Below are 16,908 nucleotides of genomic sequence, written 5' to 3'. Positions count from 1 at the left end.
GTGTTGCTCCTTCCTAGTAATGCCCTCATGTGCACTGAAGCCAGCCCAAAAGACTGACTAGCCCTGCATTCTGAAAACATGGAAGGTACTTGAGTTTAAGTACTGGCTTGGGATCTTAAAAAAGTTTCAAAACATGAAATGTATTTAAGGTAGTCTCAGGCTGGTATCCAAAGGCAAGTGACACACTTATTTTCAAGATAAAGGGCTGTTGAAGCATGTAACAAAACTAATCTCTGCTATTTCTACTTCACTTAGAGGGATTCCACTGTGTTTCCCCAATGTCTGAACTCTGCTGTAAGACAGTGTCCTGGTTTCAGCTGGGATAGAGTTAATTTTCTTCCTAGTAGCAGGTATAATACTGTGTTTTGGATTTAGGATGAGAAGAATGTCAGTAACACGCTGATGTTTTAGTTGTTGCTGAGCAGTGCTTACAGTAAGTCAAGGACTTCTCAGCTTCTCACGCTGCCCTGACAGTGAGGAGGATAGGGATGAACAAAAAATTGGGACAGAGTGGTTTAGGGTGGTTTCAGTTTTTTCACCAGAGACACACAGGATGTATCGTATTGCAAAAATCCAACACTGCCCCTGGACCTGCCCATTTCAGTTTTTTAAAAGTGCACTCCTCAGTGGCAGTATCACAATTTATGACACAGTATATACAACACCCTAACAGGAGTGTAACCACATTTGACAGCGTTGAGGATTGATAGACATCGTAAGAGCTATCAAGACTTCTCTGGCTTTTTCAGCTTTGCCATCTCTTCCACACATCCCCATTTCCTCCCCTATTCCTACCTCCACAAGGTGAGGTGCCACCAGGCTCCAGCAGCGCATGAGATGGAGCAATGGGCGAGATTTACTCCTTACAATTCTGAGCATGGCATCACCAAGTCGGAACAAGTGAAGTGCACTTCTCCTGTCCTGGATAGATTTCACTTCACCTACAAGAAAGTATAAAAAAAATAAATGGAAGCTAAGCAACAGCAGCTCCTCCATCTCTAGATGTCTAAACTGGAATTTAAATCAGGTTAGAAATTATTAGTATTAAGTCGGAGCAGGGGGGGGAGCAAGGAGGGTGGTGGAGGAAAAAAAAATGCCTATGCCTGTGTAGGTAAAAGAACAGGAGATAGACTCAAGTTTTAAGAACAATTTATTAAACACACTTTTTTTTGATTTAAGTGATTTTTTTTTTTTTTTCAAACATTTTAAAGACAAAGGCTTGGAGAAGTAGTACAGAAAAGTTAAGTAAGGAGTTAAATAATTAATATTATGACCCAAAATAGTAGTTGCAAAAACATTTGATGACATCTACAGGAAAGAATATAAACTACAAATTATTTACGTTTGTTCTTTTGTATTTCTTATCAAACAAAGGATACGAAGCAGAGAATGTGAGAAAATACTTTTCTCTTCCCCAGCCAGTAATACTCGTTATTTCCTACTGAAAGGGATTCATCTTCCATTGCGTTTGCAACATTTGGAAAGACACTTAGTTCTCATTTAAAATATGCTGGTGCTTTTATCTCTAATGAAAGACATAATCAGGAGGCAAACCACTTTTAATATATTTTTAAAAAGCAATTAATTGCTCTATCTTAATTTTAATTTCATTATTCCTAACTACTGTTGACTGACTACTAAATACATAAGAGGATTACTATTTATTAAAAATAAAGTCATGGAAGTTGAGGCCTGGGGACAAGTAAGAGCAAAAACCGAGCAACCTGAAGTGTCTCATTGAGAAAATGACAAGTAGCACTTCAGGGAGAGGGGAAACCAATTAAATTGGAGACATATACCAGATAAAATCCATGTCTGCTACAGGATAGAACAAAGCCCACATGATTAACATAACTTCTAAAGGCACAGTACAAATTTTAGTTAAGTATCTTCCTTTGGGTCCAATCCTTTTGCACTTGCACACAGTGATGGAAACAACATTTTACAGGCTTTGTACTGTAAGGTATATGCTTCACTCTGCTGGGGAAGAGCAAACAGGATAAATCTCACTGCTTTATTTAACATTCTTCAGTTGTGTGCTTTGTTTACTATCACCCATCTTCTGAACACTTCTGGGGTTATCTCACTGTCAAATGCCTAACTTAAATCCACTGTCTTGGGTCTACATTCACGTGAGTTTCCTTACTGGATCGGGCTCCAAATAGAGCTGTGATTAAGTATCTGTGGATAATGAACACCTCGAAAGTCCAAGAAACAAATTAATGCTCTCTGAAGTGTTTCACAGCAGGTGTTGGATGTGGTCCCTGTCCAAAAAAAGTGCTCAACCTTTTCTAAAGACTTTGAATTGCTCCTACAAAAAGATCTTATTAGACTCAATACTGTGTTTTATTTATATCTTGAAATTTCAATTGGAAAAACTAAAACTGTAAGAATACAAAGCAAGTCCTGTAAGTAGTACAGTTGTATATGAAACACAGAACTCTGTAAAGGATCTTCAGGTTATTCACCTGGCATTGCTAGGGAGTAATCAACTGTATCTGTGACTGAATGGAAAAGTTGGGCCTGAGAAGCCTTCTTGAGCTGGTAAAGGAAGCCTGCCAATGCCGTCAAGTTTAACTTGTCAGCAGCATCTTCAAAGAGCCTGTGAAGAAAAGAACAGAATCTAATTGAAAGATTCATGAGATGTAGCTTAAGTATGTAAGAGGAAAACCGTTGTCTGTACATGGCTGCTATGTGTTGCCTTTGGTGACACATTGGGTTATTGAGGGCTTTTTCATTTATAGAGTGCTACAGAAAGACTTTGATCCAGAAGTTTTATTAATTGGTGGAAGGAAATTAGAGTGCTGTAGGAGCAACCAGAACCCTTCCAAGCTTCAACTATGGTTCTAAAACAAAAACTCACATTTTCAAGAGATCAGTGCTTCACCTTTACTGTGTCTCAATGCTATAAGCAGTTCATGAACCAGTAACCAAAAAAAGTGAGAATATGCCCAGTCCTTACAACACAGATCATCACAGCTTCACCGACTTCAGAGTTAAACCAGTTTTCTCCATCTGAAGTTACAATGCCTTACATGAAAAACAAATTAATTCAAGTCTCAGACCTAAAGTTGCTGGAACTGAATTGCTATTTAGGAATACAAACGAGTTATTTTCAGCTGCAATGAGCTCTTAAGATTTAAGAGTTAAAATCTGTACCCTTAAAGCAGTATCTTATGCTTACATAGGAGGTGGGTTCCACAGAGATCACAGTTAAATTTCACATGGTGCAGCCACAAGTTGACACAAATATGATTTTCTGACACTGCTCTTTGTGAAAAACTTTCTGTTTTTTTACTGTGAAAAAAAGTCCTGGGAAACTGGAGATTGAGTCCTAATAATGTCTGCATTGAAGTAACAGTACAGAAATCTAATCTGCATCATTAAAATTACAGTACTGTTATTCTGTAATCCTTGGAACCAAGTTGTATTGTGAGCTTCTGGAATAAAAGGTACTCCCCATGCACGGAGTCAAACTCCTACAAGCAATTACTGTGTATGCATTATTTTTTTAGTACAAGCAATATCTAAGTATGCATTACTTTTTCCTCTGAATTTACAAATAATGCCCTCCTATGGGCAGAGATCAAGAATGCAAAATGTCAGCTGCAGAAAAATGGTATTAGAAGCATGCAAACCCAGGAAATTTTCAACGCTAGCCTGGGCTGCCACAAAAACAGCAGAAATAGCAAAAGTCTGTGGCATATCAATCTGCAGACTGTGTTGTAGGGACATGTAACCTAGTCATTCTGTGACCATATTTGGTGGTCCTTCCTCCTCCAGACACACTGGGGTAGGCTGACAAGTTGTCCACACAGTCCTGACAGAAGCAGTTGCTTTCTGACACTGGTCTTGTCATTCAGTCCCTTCCCGTCAGGACAAGACACTTACTTATTTTGTCTGTTTTAATGAACACAATGGATTAATTTACATGCAAGCAATAAATCCACCACTCTCAGGATGCATTTGATTTACTCGGCGTATTCACTGTTGTGCACAGACATACTCAGCTCAGCACCTGCAGAGCAGGTACTGCAGAGATACAGAAAATCAAGTCTTTTAGGAACTGCTGGTTGTGACACACAGGCAGCTCTCTTGTGAAACTCAAGTGAAGGAAGTGGCTACAACAGAAAGATCAGTCCTCACTGCACCACAGAAAGGTGCATTTTGGTCCTGTTTTGGAAACAGGGATTCTGGTTCCTGACAGCACTGCTTTTACCTGTCTGCTTGCGTGGAGAGCGTGAGAACAGCCTTGGCAGCACTGGTCCCACACAGCAGGCTGCCTCCACGGAAGTCAAAAGCTCTGCCCTTACTGCTCTCCTTGATGAGTTCCTGGATAGAAACTGGCTGAATGACAGGATTGCTGCTCAGGGTGGTCTCCTGCTCAGGTGTCAGTGCCTGGGGAGACTCCCCAGGCTCAGAGTCTGGGTGCAGCCCTGCATGTGCCTGCTGTGACTGGGTGATGGTGAGGGAGGGCTGGGAAGCACCATCACTGAAGTGGGTGTGCTCCAGCGTGCTGATGTACTCACACACCCTGAGAACAAATAGAAGAAGCAAAAGATTAATACAGCCCCCAAAACAATAACTCCTACCCCCACTAATCACCAGGCTCACTAAAGAAACACTTGTGCCTGTACTCCAAAGGTGAGTCAGAAATATAGTGCAAGTACAGCTCTTGGCTGCCTCACAAGCCCCATCACTCTGAGAAACCAGCTTACATGGAAATCTGCTGCCAATTCACAGGCACTGATTTCTACAGCTGAAACAGACACAATGCACAGGACATTTTCCTCAAACTGTAAACAGACAATCTCTAACTCTCAGACTACACACAGATAACCTGTCTTCTTACATCCTTTGGCAACCCATGTGCCTAGACAGCAAATAGTTTAGTGGAGGTGCCTAAAAAGCCCATTTAGGTTCCTGGGTCTGACAGAGTCTTCTGGTAACTTTGAAGTTTCTAAGCATTGATTTTGTCTCAGAATAGCGTTAGAAAACAGCACTGTCTTTTCTCTTACAGATACTGGCAGTTAATACACTTTGACACTGTTTATACAGATCACTCCCAGAGCGTGCAAAGTCTTTTTTCTCAGCCCATTACTTTCAGGCAACATGGTATAAATTCTGTTTCTTTTGAAAAAGTTGTTCAGTACCTGAACACATGAGGCCAACAGTCCTGATTGTGGCTTCCCATCTCCAGGCCCACGTTAAGGACTGCATCCATACACAAAACATGAGCAGTGTGCAGGCAGACTCCCTGCACTTTCCCCATCTGCTCCAGTTTCTGCTCCACTTTCTGTTTCACTGCAGCATGAAAAATAAAAAAACCCAAACCATTAGCTTCTCCAGCTTTTAAACAAACACTTGTTTGCTTAAAAGGTTTGTTTATAGGGTGGTGGCAAAGGTATACAGTCTGAAAGCTATAAAATAACATGTATTTTAGACAAAAAACAAATCAGAGAAACCCATTTCTTCCTAATAAACATAAGGCAGTTTTAAAATTAAAATCCCTTTTGATTTATCTTCTATGCATGAATGCCAGATTGACATCCTCTACCCCCAAATTCACATCTCGTTGTCCACAGAACAGACGCAGATTGCCAGTGATATTACATGCTTCTCATTGGACTTGGCTGTCTGAGCATTTATTTATTTTTACCAAAATCTCCTTTCCTTTGGAAAAAAAACAGTTTGCAGATTTCACATCTATTTCAACACAGAAGTTTCTCCAAAGAGCTTTCATTAATGGATACTCTTGTCAAAGCAAAACTAATCCTGAGCTGAACTAGAAGCATTTGGACCTCATTCTTTTTCCTGAGAATCTCTGAAAAGCTTAGTTTTCATGCTGCATTGGAATGGCAACAAATTCTGAAGCTTTGCAAGCTTTCATAGAACAGATCTGTTGGCCTCAGACCAGCACTACTGTCTCCTCTTTGCTTCAGTGTGGTATGGCCAACTCACTTCAGTCATATCTAGCAGAGTGGTCAAAAGCTAGTTTGTGCTCAGGCCTATTCAGTTTTGTCTTCTCTACTGAGACACCAAATTTAAATGCCAAGCAGGGTCATTTGTGTAACATTGTGCTTTGTTATGGGCTTCCTGACATTAGAAGTCAGATGTCATCAGACACATTATATGTGCTTCTTCAGCCACTGGAGACAACAAGTGACAGTTTTAAATATCTGATGGTGATAAAAGACAATCAAGTATGTATACACAAGACAGGGAGAGGGACACAAACTCAGCTTATATTACCACCCAACACATTAAAAAAAAAAACCCAAAACCAAAACCATTTCTCTAATGCCCTCTGGTTGTACTAGTATCACAAGGCTTAAAATGTGCACATTTAAAAAATGCTGTTGGCTTACCTGTTGTTCAGGTAACTGATTTCAGTTCCATATAAAATATAATTAGTGTGACATAATGTTAAGAACACAGGACATGTACTGAAGCCTCTAGACATACATCCCATATGCCTACAAGTGAGTAGTGTACAGCAGAAGCATTCCTCTCTGTCCTTCTTCTATGCATAGCAAAGTACTTTCCAGTTGCACCTTTGCAAGCAATATGAGGTAAGGCGGGTAATTTAATCACATAGCTACCTTGTGCTATAGTATCACTGGGCTCTAGGATTTCTTTTTCCTCCTTTTCTTCTTGGACACAGGAGGCAGCTGCCATTTGGGCAAGAGCAGATGCACAGTTAGCAGCAACTCCTGCAAAGCAACAACATGATTATTATTTAACTGGCATTTCCTCCCCAATCCCATGCAATCTCAACAACAGATTGTGTCAAAGAAAGTTGGCTGGATATGTCTATGCCGTAGTGGATGTGGGCTCTATGTGGAGTCCTACAGTCCAGGTTCCTATCCAAGACTGGAACAGGATGCTGCTTTTCTCTCCCCCAAATTCCTTCAAGGAAAGTTACCATCCTCTTTTATGAGTGACATCCCACATGTAGCAGTACCTAGAGCACAGCTCAGCCGTGCTGCCCGCCTCAGTCCATCCAGGCTCACGCAGATGGAGTCCTTCTCCTTTTGGTTCTGCTCCTTGGCTCCTTCTGCTCCCAAGATGAAGGCCAGCCCCTTGGAGCTGCCTGCCATGCGGCCAGTCAGTGGTGTGGACAAAGTGTCAATTAAGTTCTTCCAACAGCCGATTAAAAGGTATCGGGCAAAAGCAACTCCTGCAGTAAGAAATGCATTACAACTACTACTGGAAAATGACACAACATCAGCTTTATCTTCAGTGGTAAAAAAACAAGTCATATTTGTCCTCTGCATGCTGGACTACGAGTTCATGTGTCGGATGTAGTGACATACTTCCCTTAACCCTTAAATTATTGTTCCACACCACAATTTATCAGAATATGCTTATGGTAAATAAAAATCCACTGCTGGTAGATACACTTGTGCTTATAATACAGTCTTAATACCTGCAACAACAGAATCATCTGTCTTCCGGTTTTGGGCAAGAGGAGATTGAGCTGAAGCAGATGCCATCAATTGGCCACCGATTGCACTGCTTCCCAAGCCGTCGATGTCTGCCAGAACATTAAAAAATAACAGATTACTATTCGACACACAGATGGTATAAGGAAAACACCTCCTACTAGCTCTTTGTTCAAATAAGTACTAGCACTCCTCACTTCTCAGGTATGGTTTTTAGTTGCTCTTTTCTGGCAGCCTTCTGAAGCCTTGGCATAAACATGAGCTGTGGCATCTTATGCTTTGCCCAGTATAACCAACATTTTAATGAAAAGGAGAAATATCCCACTCTCAAAAGCACCCCCCTCTGCATTTACACAGTCAACAGAACTCTCAAACAAGATTTCATAGTATTTCTTACGGTTCAGAACTTCTCACACCATTAAATCTCCACATTTCTTAGTATAACGTTTCAAAACTTGATAAATCTTCTATCTAGATGTTCCCAGACCTCAGGCTGAGTCCTCAGGGATCCATTGGGATCCTATGTCCTAAACACAACTTTTTGTAGACTTGTGTAGGTTCAATCTCAACAAAAGAAATACAACCCTTTCTCCAACACAACAAAAGACCAGCTTCTCATAGAGAGTTTAATGTTAGAGACGTCAGGTTGATTTAGTTTCTATCAGCCCCAGTCTGTCTGTCTCTTCTCCACATACCTCATGGCTATTGTTTTTCCAAAGTGTTTCTTTCATCTTCCCAGCTCAATAGGTAAAAGCAACACTGAGCTCAATACAATCAGCAAAATACTTTCAGAGCAGTGCCCTTTGATTACTAGTTAATGGCGCAGCTGAAGCCAGTGTTCTCCCTGCATACATTGTTTTAATTACCTCTTTGTAATCACACAGTATATACATTCAGGCAGGCAGTGTACTTTATATCAGGACAGTATCATAGACATCTTGCTGCCTTTCAGCTGATATAATTTGGGTTTTTTTTCCCTGCAAATGAAGCTAAGGATTGTTTTTAAGAAATTGTTAGAGGTGTTCTAGGTTTTCAGCTTCTCTCTAGCACCATTTGGCATATCCCTGGACCAGCACAAATCCGAACCCAGGGGAGCCCAATACGTGGAAGGCTTCCGAAATCAGATGCTACTATTTATATTTGTACTGCACCACGGGCACGCTGAAATGGCTTTCCTATGACATCAAGAAAACAGCAGCCTTACTGCTTATCATTAACAGGTACCAAGTCTACCAGAACTGAAGCTGACAGAATTAAGAGATGTTTTGGTTCAGTGAATAAACCTATTCCCCCTTCTCCCAGGGACAGTCTGTTATTAAATCCATGCTTCAAAAGCTTTCTGTCTGATCCAAAACACACATCAAAGTACCTGCCACAGTTAAGTCTGATTCCTCTACCGGTAATTTTGTGAAACACCATAGCTTGATTCAGACATGGGTTTGGAAGTTAGCCTTGCCACCGTAACATAGTACTGACCAGTCAGCATGGTGATAAGTGGAAGGCTGTGCTCTTCAGGGCTTCCCCAGTATCCAGCTTCCCCCAGCATATTCCTTTCTAGTACCTGGTGGTACAGTTCTTCAACCCAGGCCTGGGAAAATACCATCAACACTCCACTGGACTGGACCTGCTTCATGAACTCCTTCTGCAGAGAACCATAAAAGCCAGATGTTAAGACAACACTAAGCCCTTCAACATGAGCCTCAACCCCTAGTTCTACTCCTGAGTGTAAGGGAATGCAGGAGTAGAAATGAAGTCATGCAAAAATAAGAATTAACTCAGCATTGTAATGTGTTTCTATGGTAGAGAATGACATGAACAAGGAGCTTTCCCTTCTCTTACTGCAGTTGATGCAAGATGTAAATGATAATGACAGTTGTTGCACAGTGACAATGGGACATGCTGATCTCTCACTATTTACACAAGGCAGGGGTAGGATCTCAATTCCAATAAAAAGAAGTTATGGCATCTAATGCTGCCTGTCCAGCAATCAGGCCTTCTGCATTGGACAGTCATCATCAATGAACTGGGGTCCAGTTAGATATCTGAACTACTTTCAACAATACTTTGGGCGTGTTCAGGCCTATTATGCACAATGCTGTTCCTAGAGAAGGTTCTGAGTCACAGATTTGGTCTCACAGCTGCTGAAGAACGTACCAGAACTAATAATGATGTTAAAACCCACTTGTTTTTGAGGTCTTCCAGAATATAAATTCTCTACATGGGAAGCTCAGCAATAATAACACATTTTGATAGATTTTTGTTGGTTTTCATTTTTTTTCCCCATATATCACTGATTTTTTTATCTTTAGGAAAACTCTGAAACAATTTTTCTTGGGCAACTTAGTTGAAAAACATAGATTAATATTTTATAACTCCTGCAGCCTTCAAAACAACTTTTAAAAAGCCCAAGACGCTGAGGAATCCCAAGTGCCACAAAAATAATCAGTTCACACTACTAAAACTTAATTATTTTTCACTCTAACTTCTCATGTCTTTATCTGCATAAATACAAACCAAGTATTAAGGAAGACATTTGTCATTATGCTCAAAAGTAGTTGCAAGATGAAGGTATGTCCCTTGATAACGTGCATGAACAATAGTTGCTGTATCTCACGATGCTAATGAAGATCTCTTCTGAAGACAGAGTATCCATCAAAATGACTGCTACTTTAATGATAATCAGTAAACAGCATTCAATCCCCTCCCGAATTACAGAGAAGCTATGTAATTCAGATGCATGACATTTATCATGAAAGATTCATAAGCAGCTTGGAGAATGCTTCATTTGCAATTATTATTTCTCCACTTAGCAAGCAGCCTGAAGGCTTTATGTGTAGGCTGTTTTAGGTGAAAGGAATCAAAACAAATTTTCTTTTTTTAAGAGTTTTCCCATATTCCCCAACTCACCAGCAACACAGGGGCCTGGGCAGGCTTCTTCCTGTAGTAGTCTGAGTTGGCCAATTTTAGGTTGAGTAGCAAAGTGTAATGTGAGACCACGTAGAGACTGTCTCCATTCATCAGAGTCTGGAAGCTGAAATTTAGGTTTCCCTCAAATCCTGGTGAGTGCATCATACCTAACAAAAACACCATGTAAGCTCTCATACTTTAAACAGATTTTGCCTGGAAAAAAAAAGAAATCAAAAACTAACCCTATAATTTCATCATCAACAGATTGCTAGAATAGTTAATGAATCATCAGTAAAAAATACTCTACTAAATGTACTAGAATAGGGAATAGAAAAATAAGCAATCCATCTAGAATGCAGTGCTGCAAGGCAAACTGAACTCTCCAGTCACAGCCCAGCAAAGCAACATGCTAAATTGGAAATACACAAGGAGCACCAGCATTCATTGGGACGACTGCCAGGTACATCTGAATGCTAACTGAGAAGGTGAGGTGGGAAGGTGCAGAGGCAAAGCCTGTGTACTTAACTCAACATACATTGCACCAAATGGTGCTAATGAGGGTGACAGCCCTTTTAACCTTACAGTAAATTTGCCCTGGCTAAGTAAGTTGTTGGATGGTGACTGGAGTGCTCAGAACGTTGCAGGATCAGGCTGCAATTATCATTTTCTCCATGGCCTAGAGGTACATGGACAAATAACTGGGGCCAAGCTGGCTGGAACTTGTTACAACTCCAAGCCCTGTTTAGTTCATACAAGACCTGCTTTCCAGATAGCTGAGCACTTGGAGCTCTGTCAAACCCATAATCCACCTGTAAGCGCTCGGTACTCTTGGAAACACTCTTTGTATGAAACAGCCTACAACCATGCCCAGTGGCACAATCCCTTCCTCCTAGGTAGGATGGACAGCACATACATTTTTCTCTGAGTTAGCTGACCTACTGGTAGAAAAACATAAACCAAGTATGAACAATACCTAATTGAATTCCCATGATCTGTAGTTTGAGCCATGAAAAAAACCAGAAATATTAGATCCCCCCATGACCCACAATATTTCATGGTTTTCACATCAGTTGTGAAATCCATTCATATAATGTCAATTATGGAAGATTAAGGATTAAGTTTTATCCTAGAGGAACATTTGAAATGAAACAAAAAACCAGCTTCCAAGGTTAGTTACATGATGAAGCAAAGCTGTGTCATTTGTTAACTGCTGCAGTGGTTTACTGTGAATACATTCCTCCCACCATAAAGCTCATGCCTCTTCTTAGACAAAATACAACAAACCATTAACATTAAAAAAAATTAAAAAAAATCCACACACAGAAAAGAAGCAAATGTTTTTCTTGCCTCGTGAGGGTTTGAAAGCTCTGTGCTGCTGCCTTCTTGGACTTTCCACTGTCGTCACTTTGGGGGCGTGGATAAGGTGAGTAACTGTTTGAGGGTGGATTTAGAAAGAGAGTAACTGTTCCAGGGTGGGTCTAAAGAATGAATAGCTGTTCAAGGGAGCAACCTTTGTGGAAGAGAGGTGATTGGGTTGGCAACAAACCATACCCACACAGGTTGACATGTGCTTGGGATAGATTTCTCGTGGTGAATGTTAACAGAGAATTTTTACCTAGTACCAAAACTGCAACCATGTGCTTGAAAGTAGCCTGTGAGTAGCTCCAGTGACTCCTTCATCACTGAAGGCAAAGATGTATCTTAACACTCTGTTGGATGGAGGATCATGATATTGATGTAGCTAGAATATATTGATTTGATGCCTTATCTCTCTTAAATATGTACCTTGGGGACTAGAATCTGCAAGAGTAATAAAAAACTCAAGGCAGAGAGGTACATAAAAGAAAAAAAAAAAAAAAGCCCACTTTATTTTGCATTAAAATATTTTTTAAGATGTTCAACCTCCTATACAAGACTACAATTAAAAAGGAAGGTGTATAACTGCAAGGAAAAGTAGCTACTACATAGTAGGTGTGTATTTGAATACCCAAAAGTGTTTGGGAAAAATACGGTCCCTAATTTCCTCTAAAATATGGGAAAATAAACAACTACATTTGAGAGACGCTGAGATTTCAAAAGCAGATTAGCTGATGCAAAAACTTGCAATGATGCTTAACAACATAAAAACCTTGCTGCTAAAAGGTATGGAATCCAAACTGAAAAGAGGTGCTATGATTACTCACACAATGGCACACAATTTTTAGAATTAATGCCTTGACACTGCAGTTCATGAGAATAGTTATGTCTGAATTAAGATAATACTGATCATCAACTTTAATTATAAAAATCTGCCAGAGATTAGCACACTGTCTTAACAGAGACAACAGTTCATTTAAATTGGACAGGTAAAAGGAGGTCCAGAAAAAATGCAAACAATGTTTTGTGCATGTCAAGATAATGTTGAGAATTTTGAGATAATTTGGTATTTTTTAAGACAGACATCACACTTCAGTATCACTAAGGAAATTTTGGCATTGGTTTTATCTGGCAACAATGCCTCAAATTCCTAGCTCCTTTCATTGTTTTTCAGTTCTACAAGAACATAGCAATATTACAATACTATTCAAGTACCTAGCCTGTAGGAAAGACTACTAAATTTTAGTTACACTCTGAAGTGTAAGAAAAATTGAAAAATGAAAAAAAGCAGTTAAACAAAGTCTCTCAGAAACACAAAAATACTGCTTCCGTACTGTCTGCTCTCAGAACTGCACCTCTCTCTTTTCTCAACTGGAATCTTAACCAATACTCCAATTTCCTAATGTGTTCTTCAGCAGTTATACATGAATAAATATTGTACGTGCAACAAATAGGACCAATTCCTCTAACTTCATCACTTAATTTGTGTCTTGAATTGTTTGTGCTAACAAAGGAGTCCTGAAGTAAGGACTCAAACATTGCCTACAGAGGCAGATCAGACTAGTGTCTCAGAAGCTCTCCAGGGGGAGTCCCTACCCCCAGACATGTGTTTTAACTTTAGTAAGTCTCTCTCTCTACAGGTCTTCAAACTCATGCTTCTCACCTCCACAGGAACACAAGTCCTCACCTCAGGAGGACTGATGGACTTTTGCTTAAGATCTGAGGTACAAGTTAAGGGACTGTTTTAGCTGGATTGAGTCTCATTCCAGGTGTCCAACTGAAACATGATCTACACAGATCTTGTGAGAGCACAAAATTACACTTCTCTTGCAGCCACAGCTCTACAAAAACACCAGGATACCTCTTCCAAGCTAATTAGTACAGTAACTTGCTACTATATTTTTCCATGACTCCTTACTGAATGGCATCACCTAAGAATACTTCACCAAATCAGACTGAAAACATGGTACACATTTTTAAGTACGTATTTAGCCAGGGGGGTGGCTTTCTTAGGAAAGTGAAAGGTCTTCCTCAACTCAACAGTCTAAGTCCAAGATGAGGTATCTTCTTAAGGGAGATATACAAACGAGAAATTATGGACTTAATGTGTAAATCAAGTGATATTCTTCCATCTTTCTCGCTGTATTAGTCATACTAATTAGACATACTGAATGACAACAAAAGTTACATTTAGCCATAAGATCTACATGTCTGCTAGGTCTGCCTCTTCCAATGCTTTAAAACGTCCTAAAGGGATTTGACAGACAAAAGAGAAAAGATACGATATACTCGTGCACAAGGCAACAAATGTGCAAAAGTTTGAGCTAGAGTTCTAGTCTTGGTCTTTTGGCATAAACTCACTCTTTTTCAGGAAAAAGAAATCCCTTGTGACAGAAAGGATGCTTTTGAGCACTTCAATTATGCATGTAATTAATATTAATGCCCCCTTTAAGATATCTCTGTTCTGTAATATAACATGGCCAATGTTTCTTAAGAATGTCATTTACCATCTTCCTGAGTTAGGGTTTATTTGGGCAACATTTAAACAGAGTATCAGGAATATCAGCTTATTCACCCAGATTCATATCTAAACTATGCTGCATGATGATAGGAGGCATCCCTTCTGACTCTGTATGAGTTTAATGCATGGGAGAGAGCACAAATGAATGAAGCAATGATTAGGAGAGGAGCAATAGGAAAGGCAGTTGTGGTGAATTAAGTTAAAGAAACAGAAAAATATATTTTAACAAACATTTCCACTTTGGCCACTATCAGGAAAAAGAAACCCACCTAAACATATATATATATACACATATATATATGTGTGTGTGTGTGTGTGTGTGTATATATATACACACACACACACGCACACACACACATTTTAAATATACTATCAACAGGACAAACTAGCCTTTACATGGTGTTTTTTTGTTCAGTTGACCAAGTCAAGATTCCAAAGGTTCTAACCCTGAAAGAATTGCAGGTATTTAATCTCTTAAAAATTAAGATCTTTAACTATTTTTTACTTTGAGCTTTGCATTTACAGTAATGACAGATAGCAGCATTAAGAAAAACAGAAGAGTGAAGAAGAGAGTTGTTCCTCTTTTCTTATCCTTTCAAGAGCTTACTGCTGTGGAACTTTTATCACCTTCTTTGCAAGGCTGCATTACTAATAGTAATGCAGTGATGTACTAAGATACTTAAAGGTGATGGTCCTCCCCCACACCCCTTTCATGCTAAGAGGCAACCCCAACCTCTCTTTAATGACACCATGTGCAAGTCTTCTCAACAGATCTTCACGAACCTCTGAACAGGTATCTTACTACAGAAAATTTGATTTCTCTATTGACTGAGGATGTAATCCAAAGCCTGTTAAGAGTTAATGGATTGACCTCGCTTTGAATCAGTGCCTGCATATTCAATTTGCTTTGCCCTAAAGTGTGCTGCTCTGGAGGAACGTGCTTTGTAAAGCACAAATCTCCTTATTCTGGATATGTTCTCTGAAGATGAAATCCTACAAGAGAATCTTTGTACAGCGTTGTCACAGTGTGCATCCTGGTTAGACAGTAAATATTTGCTTGCAAACCTGAGCAGAAGGTTGAAGAGAAGCTCTGCAGTGCTCCATCCACCTCCTCTATGCTGGGAAGAGCCACAAGCCGAGGAAGAAGAGCTTCAAGTGACTGGATAAACAGCCGCGCACTGTGCTGGTCTGCTTCTTGGTTTTTCAGCAATTTCAGAGAGAGAGCAGCAGTACGTAAGGACCTGTGACCTGGACAATCCCGTGGTGTCTGCTCCTCGTCAGCCAGGGAGCAATTGTCAGAGCCTATGTCTGAGACATCTGACCTGCCTGAATCCTTCTCTGCTGCCATGGAATACTGATCGCACGAATCAAACTCAGTTCTAGAAAGGTCCTGTTCATCTACACTGAAGTTACTTTCACTGTATCTGGATCCATAGGACCGGGTCTTGCAATCAACCGATAAGAAGTTAGTTATATCTGGATAGACTATGGTGTGGCTTCTCTGAACAACATCTGGCTGGTCAATGGTTTCTGACTCCGGTTCTCTGTAACGAATCTCTTTGCTTTCATGTCCAGCTGGAGATGGCAATGAGTTTTTTTGACTTTCTGGATTATCCTCTGGAGTTGTCTGTCCCATATCCCCTTCCAAAGTGGTCTGACCAGTGTCTGTGGTAACACTAATGCTAATATCAGGACTCTTCTCATTTCCTGATTCCCAAGCAGGATTTTCTGAGGACAGGATGCGCCTCTGCCACCTAAAGTCAGCATCATTGATCTCCATGGAGTCCCTGCTCGTCTCGGTCCCATCCTTCAATTCTTCTAAGCGCCGCAGCAGCAGCTGGATCTGCTCTTCACTAAGACCCCTCCCTTGGCTCAGCTCATCTAATGCTCCAAGCAGGGCAAAGACGCAGGACACTGAAGCATAACATGCTTCAATACCACCTTTGATACATGCTTCTGTCATCCCATCCATGATACTACAATTAAAACAGAGTTTATTTAAGCGATGCAGCACATATACTGAGTGTATGTCACTATCACCCAACACCATCCCTCCATTACCAGGAAAAAATGAAGTGGAATTATCCTGTAAGACTACTCCTGAGAAAGACTACTAGTATTAGAACAAATTATTATGTCTCCCGTGTGGACACGGCCACTCTATAAAGGGAGTGACAACCAGGGATACTGTGCATTTGTACCAGCATGCACAGCATGTTTTCCATTGCAGACAAGCACTTTCAATGAAAAAAAATCTCAGCACCCAACTGAAGCTAAATTTGAAGCCATCTGTATCCTTAAAATTATCTTAACTACAAGATACGATCTTTATAAGAACTGAGAATCTTTCTTGCTCAGTCTGACAATGTTTAAGTTTTTTATTACCTCCGTTGACTTCATCTTGGAAATGTACATCTAAATAAGCACACAGTTATTTCACTGCAAGGTTAGGGACCCAAAGCCAAGAATTTCCAGCTCTAAACCAGCATATTTGGGTACTTTTGGCAAAATCCAAAAGGTAGTTATCTATGCCTTTACAAAGAGGCTCAGAATGACGACAAACCAGTTAAGACCTTTCACCCCTCTTCCACTTTCACAGCTCATTTAACCAGGGACATACCCTGGCTCACATTTGGGTATGCCTTTGAAGGTACAACTGTTTACATGTCCTATGCGCAC

The 16,908-nt window shown here is 40.2% G+C and overlaps 1 protein-coding gene across 1 annotated transcript in view; it reads right to left on the bottom strand.

Annotated features, from left to right (window-relative positions):
- Positions 1-16,908, bottom strand: part of ARFGEF3 (ARFGEF family member 3) — a gene marked incomplete at its 5' end in the record, with an annotated part of 52,302 nt that overhangs the window by 19,969 nt on the left and 15,425 nt on the right. The window contains 12 exon segments of the mRNA XM_029086712.1: positions 796-941; positions 2,469-2,602; positions 4,220-4,534; positions 5,154-5,386; positions 5,388-5,413; positions 6,603-6,713; positions 6,965-7,180; positions 7,430-7,537; positions 8,922-9,087; positions 10,353-10,519; positions 11,700-11,783; positions 15,295-16,205. Coding sequence (XP_028942545.1) covers positions 796-941; positions 2,469-2,602; positions 4,220-4,534; positions 5,154-5,386; positions 5,388-5,413; positions 6,603-6,713; positions 6,965-7,180; positions 7,430-7,537; positions 8,922-9,087; positions 10,353-10,519; positions 11,700-11,783; positions 15,295-16,205 — 2,617 coding nt within the window.

The sequence above is a fragment of the Antrostomus carolinensis genome, unplaced genomic scaffold (assembly GCF_000700745.2).
Source record: "Antrostomus carolinensis isolate BGI_N321 unplaced genomic scaffold, ASM70074v2 scaffold15619, whole genome shotgun sequence".
Lineage (NCBI taxonomy): Eukaryota > Metazoa > Chordata > Aves > Caprimulgiformes > Caprimulgidae > Antrostomus > Antrostomus carolinensis.
The sequence above is the reverse complement of the archived record's forward strand: the minus strand, read 5'-3'. Positions and strand labels throughout refer to the sequence as shown.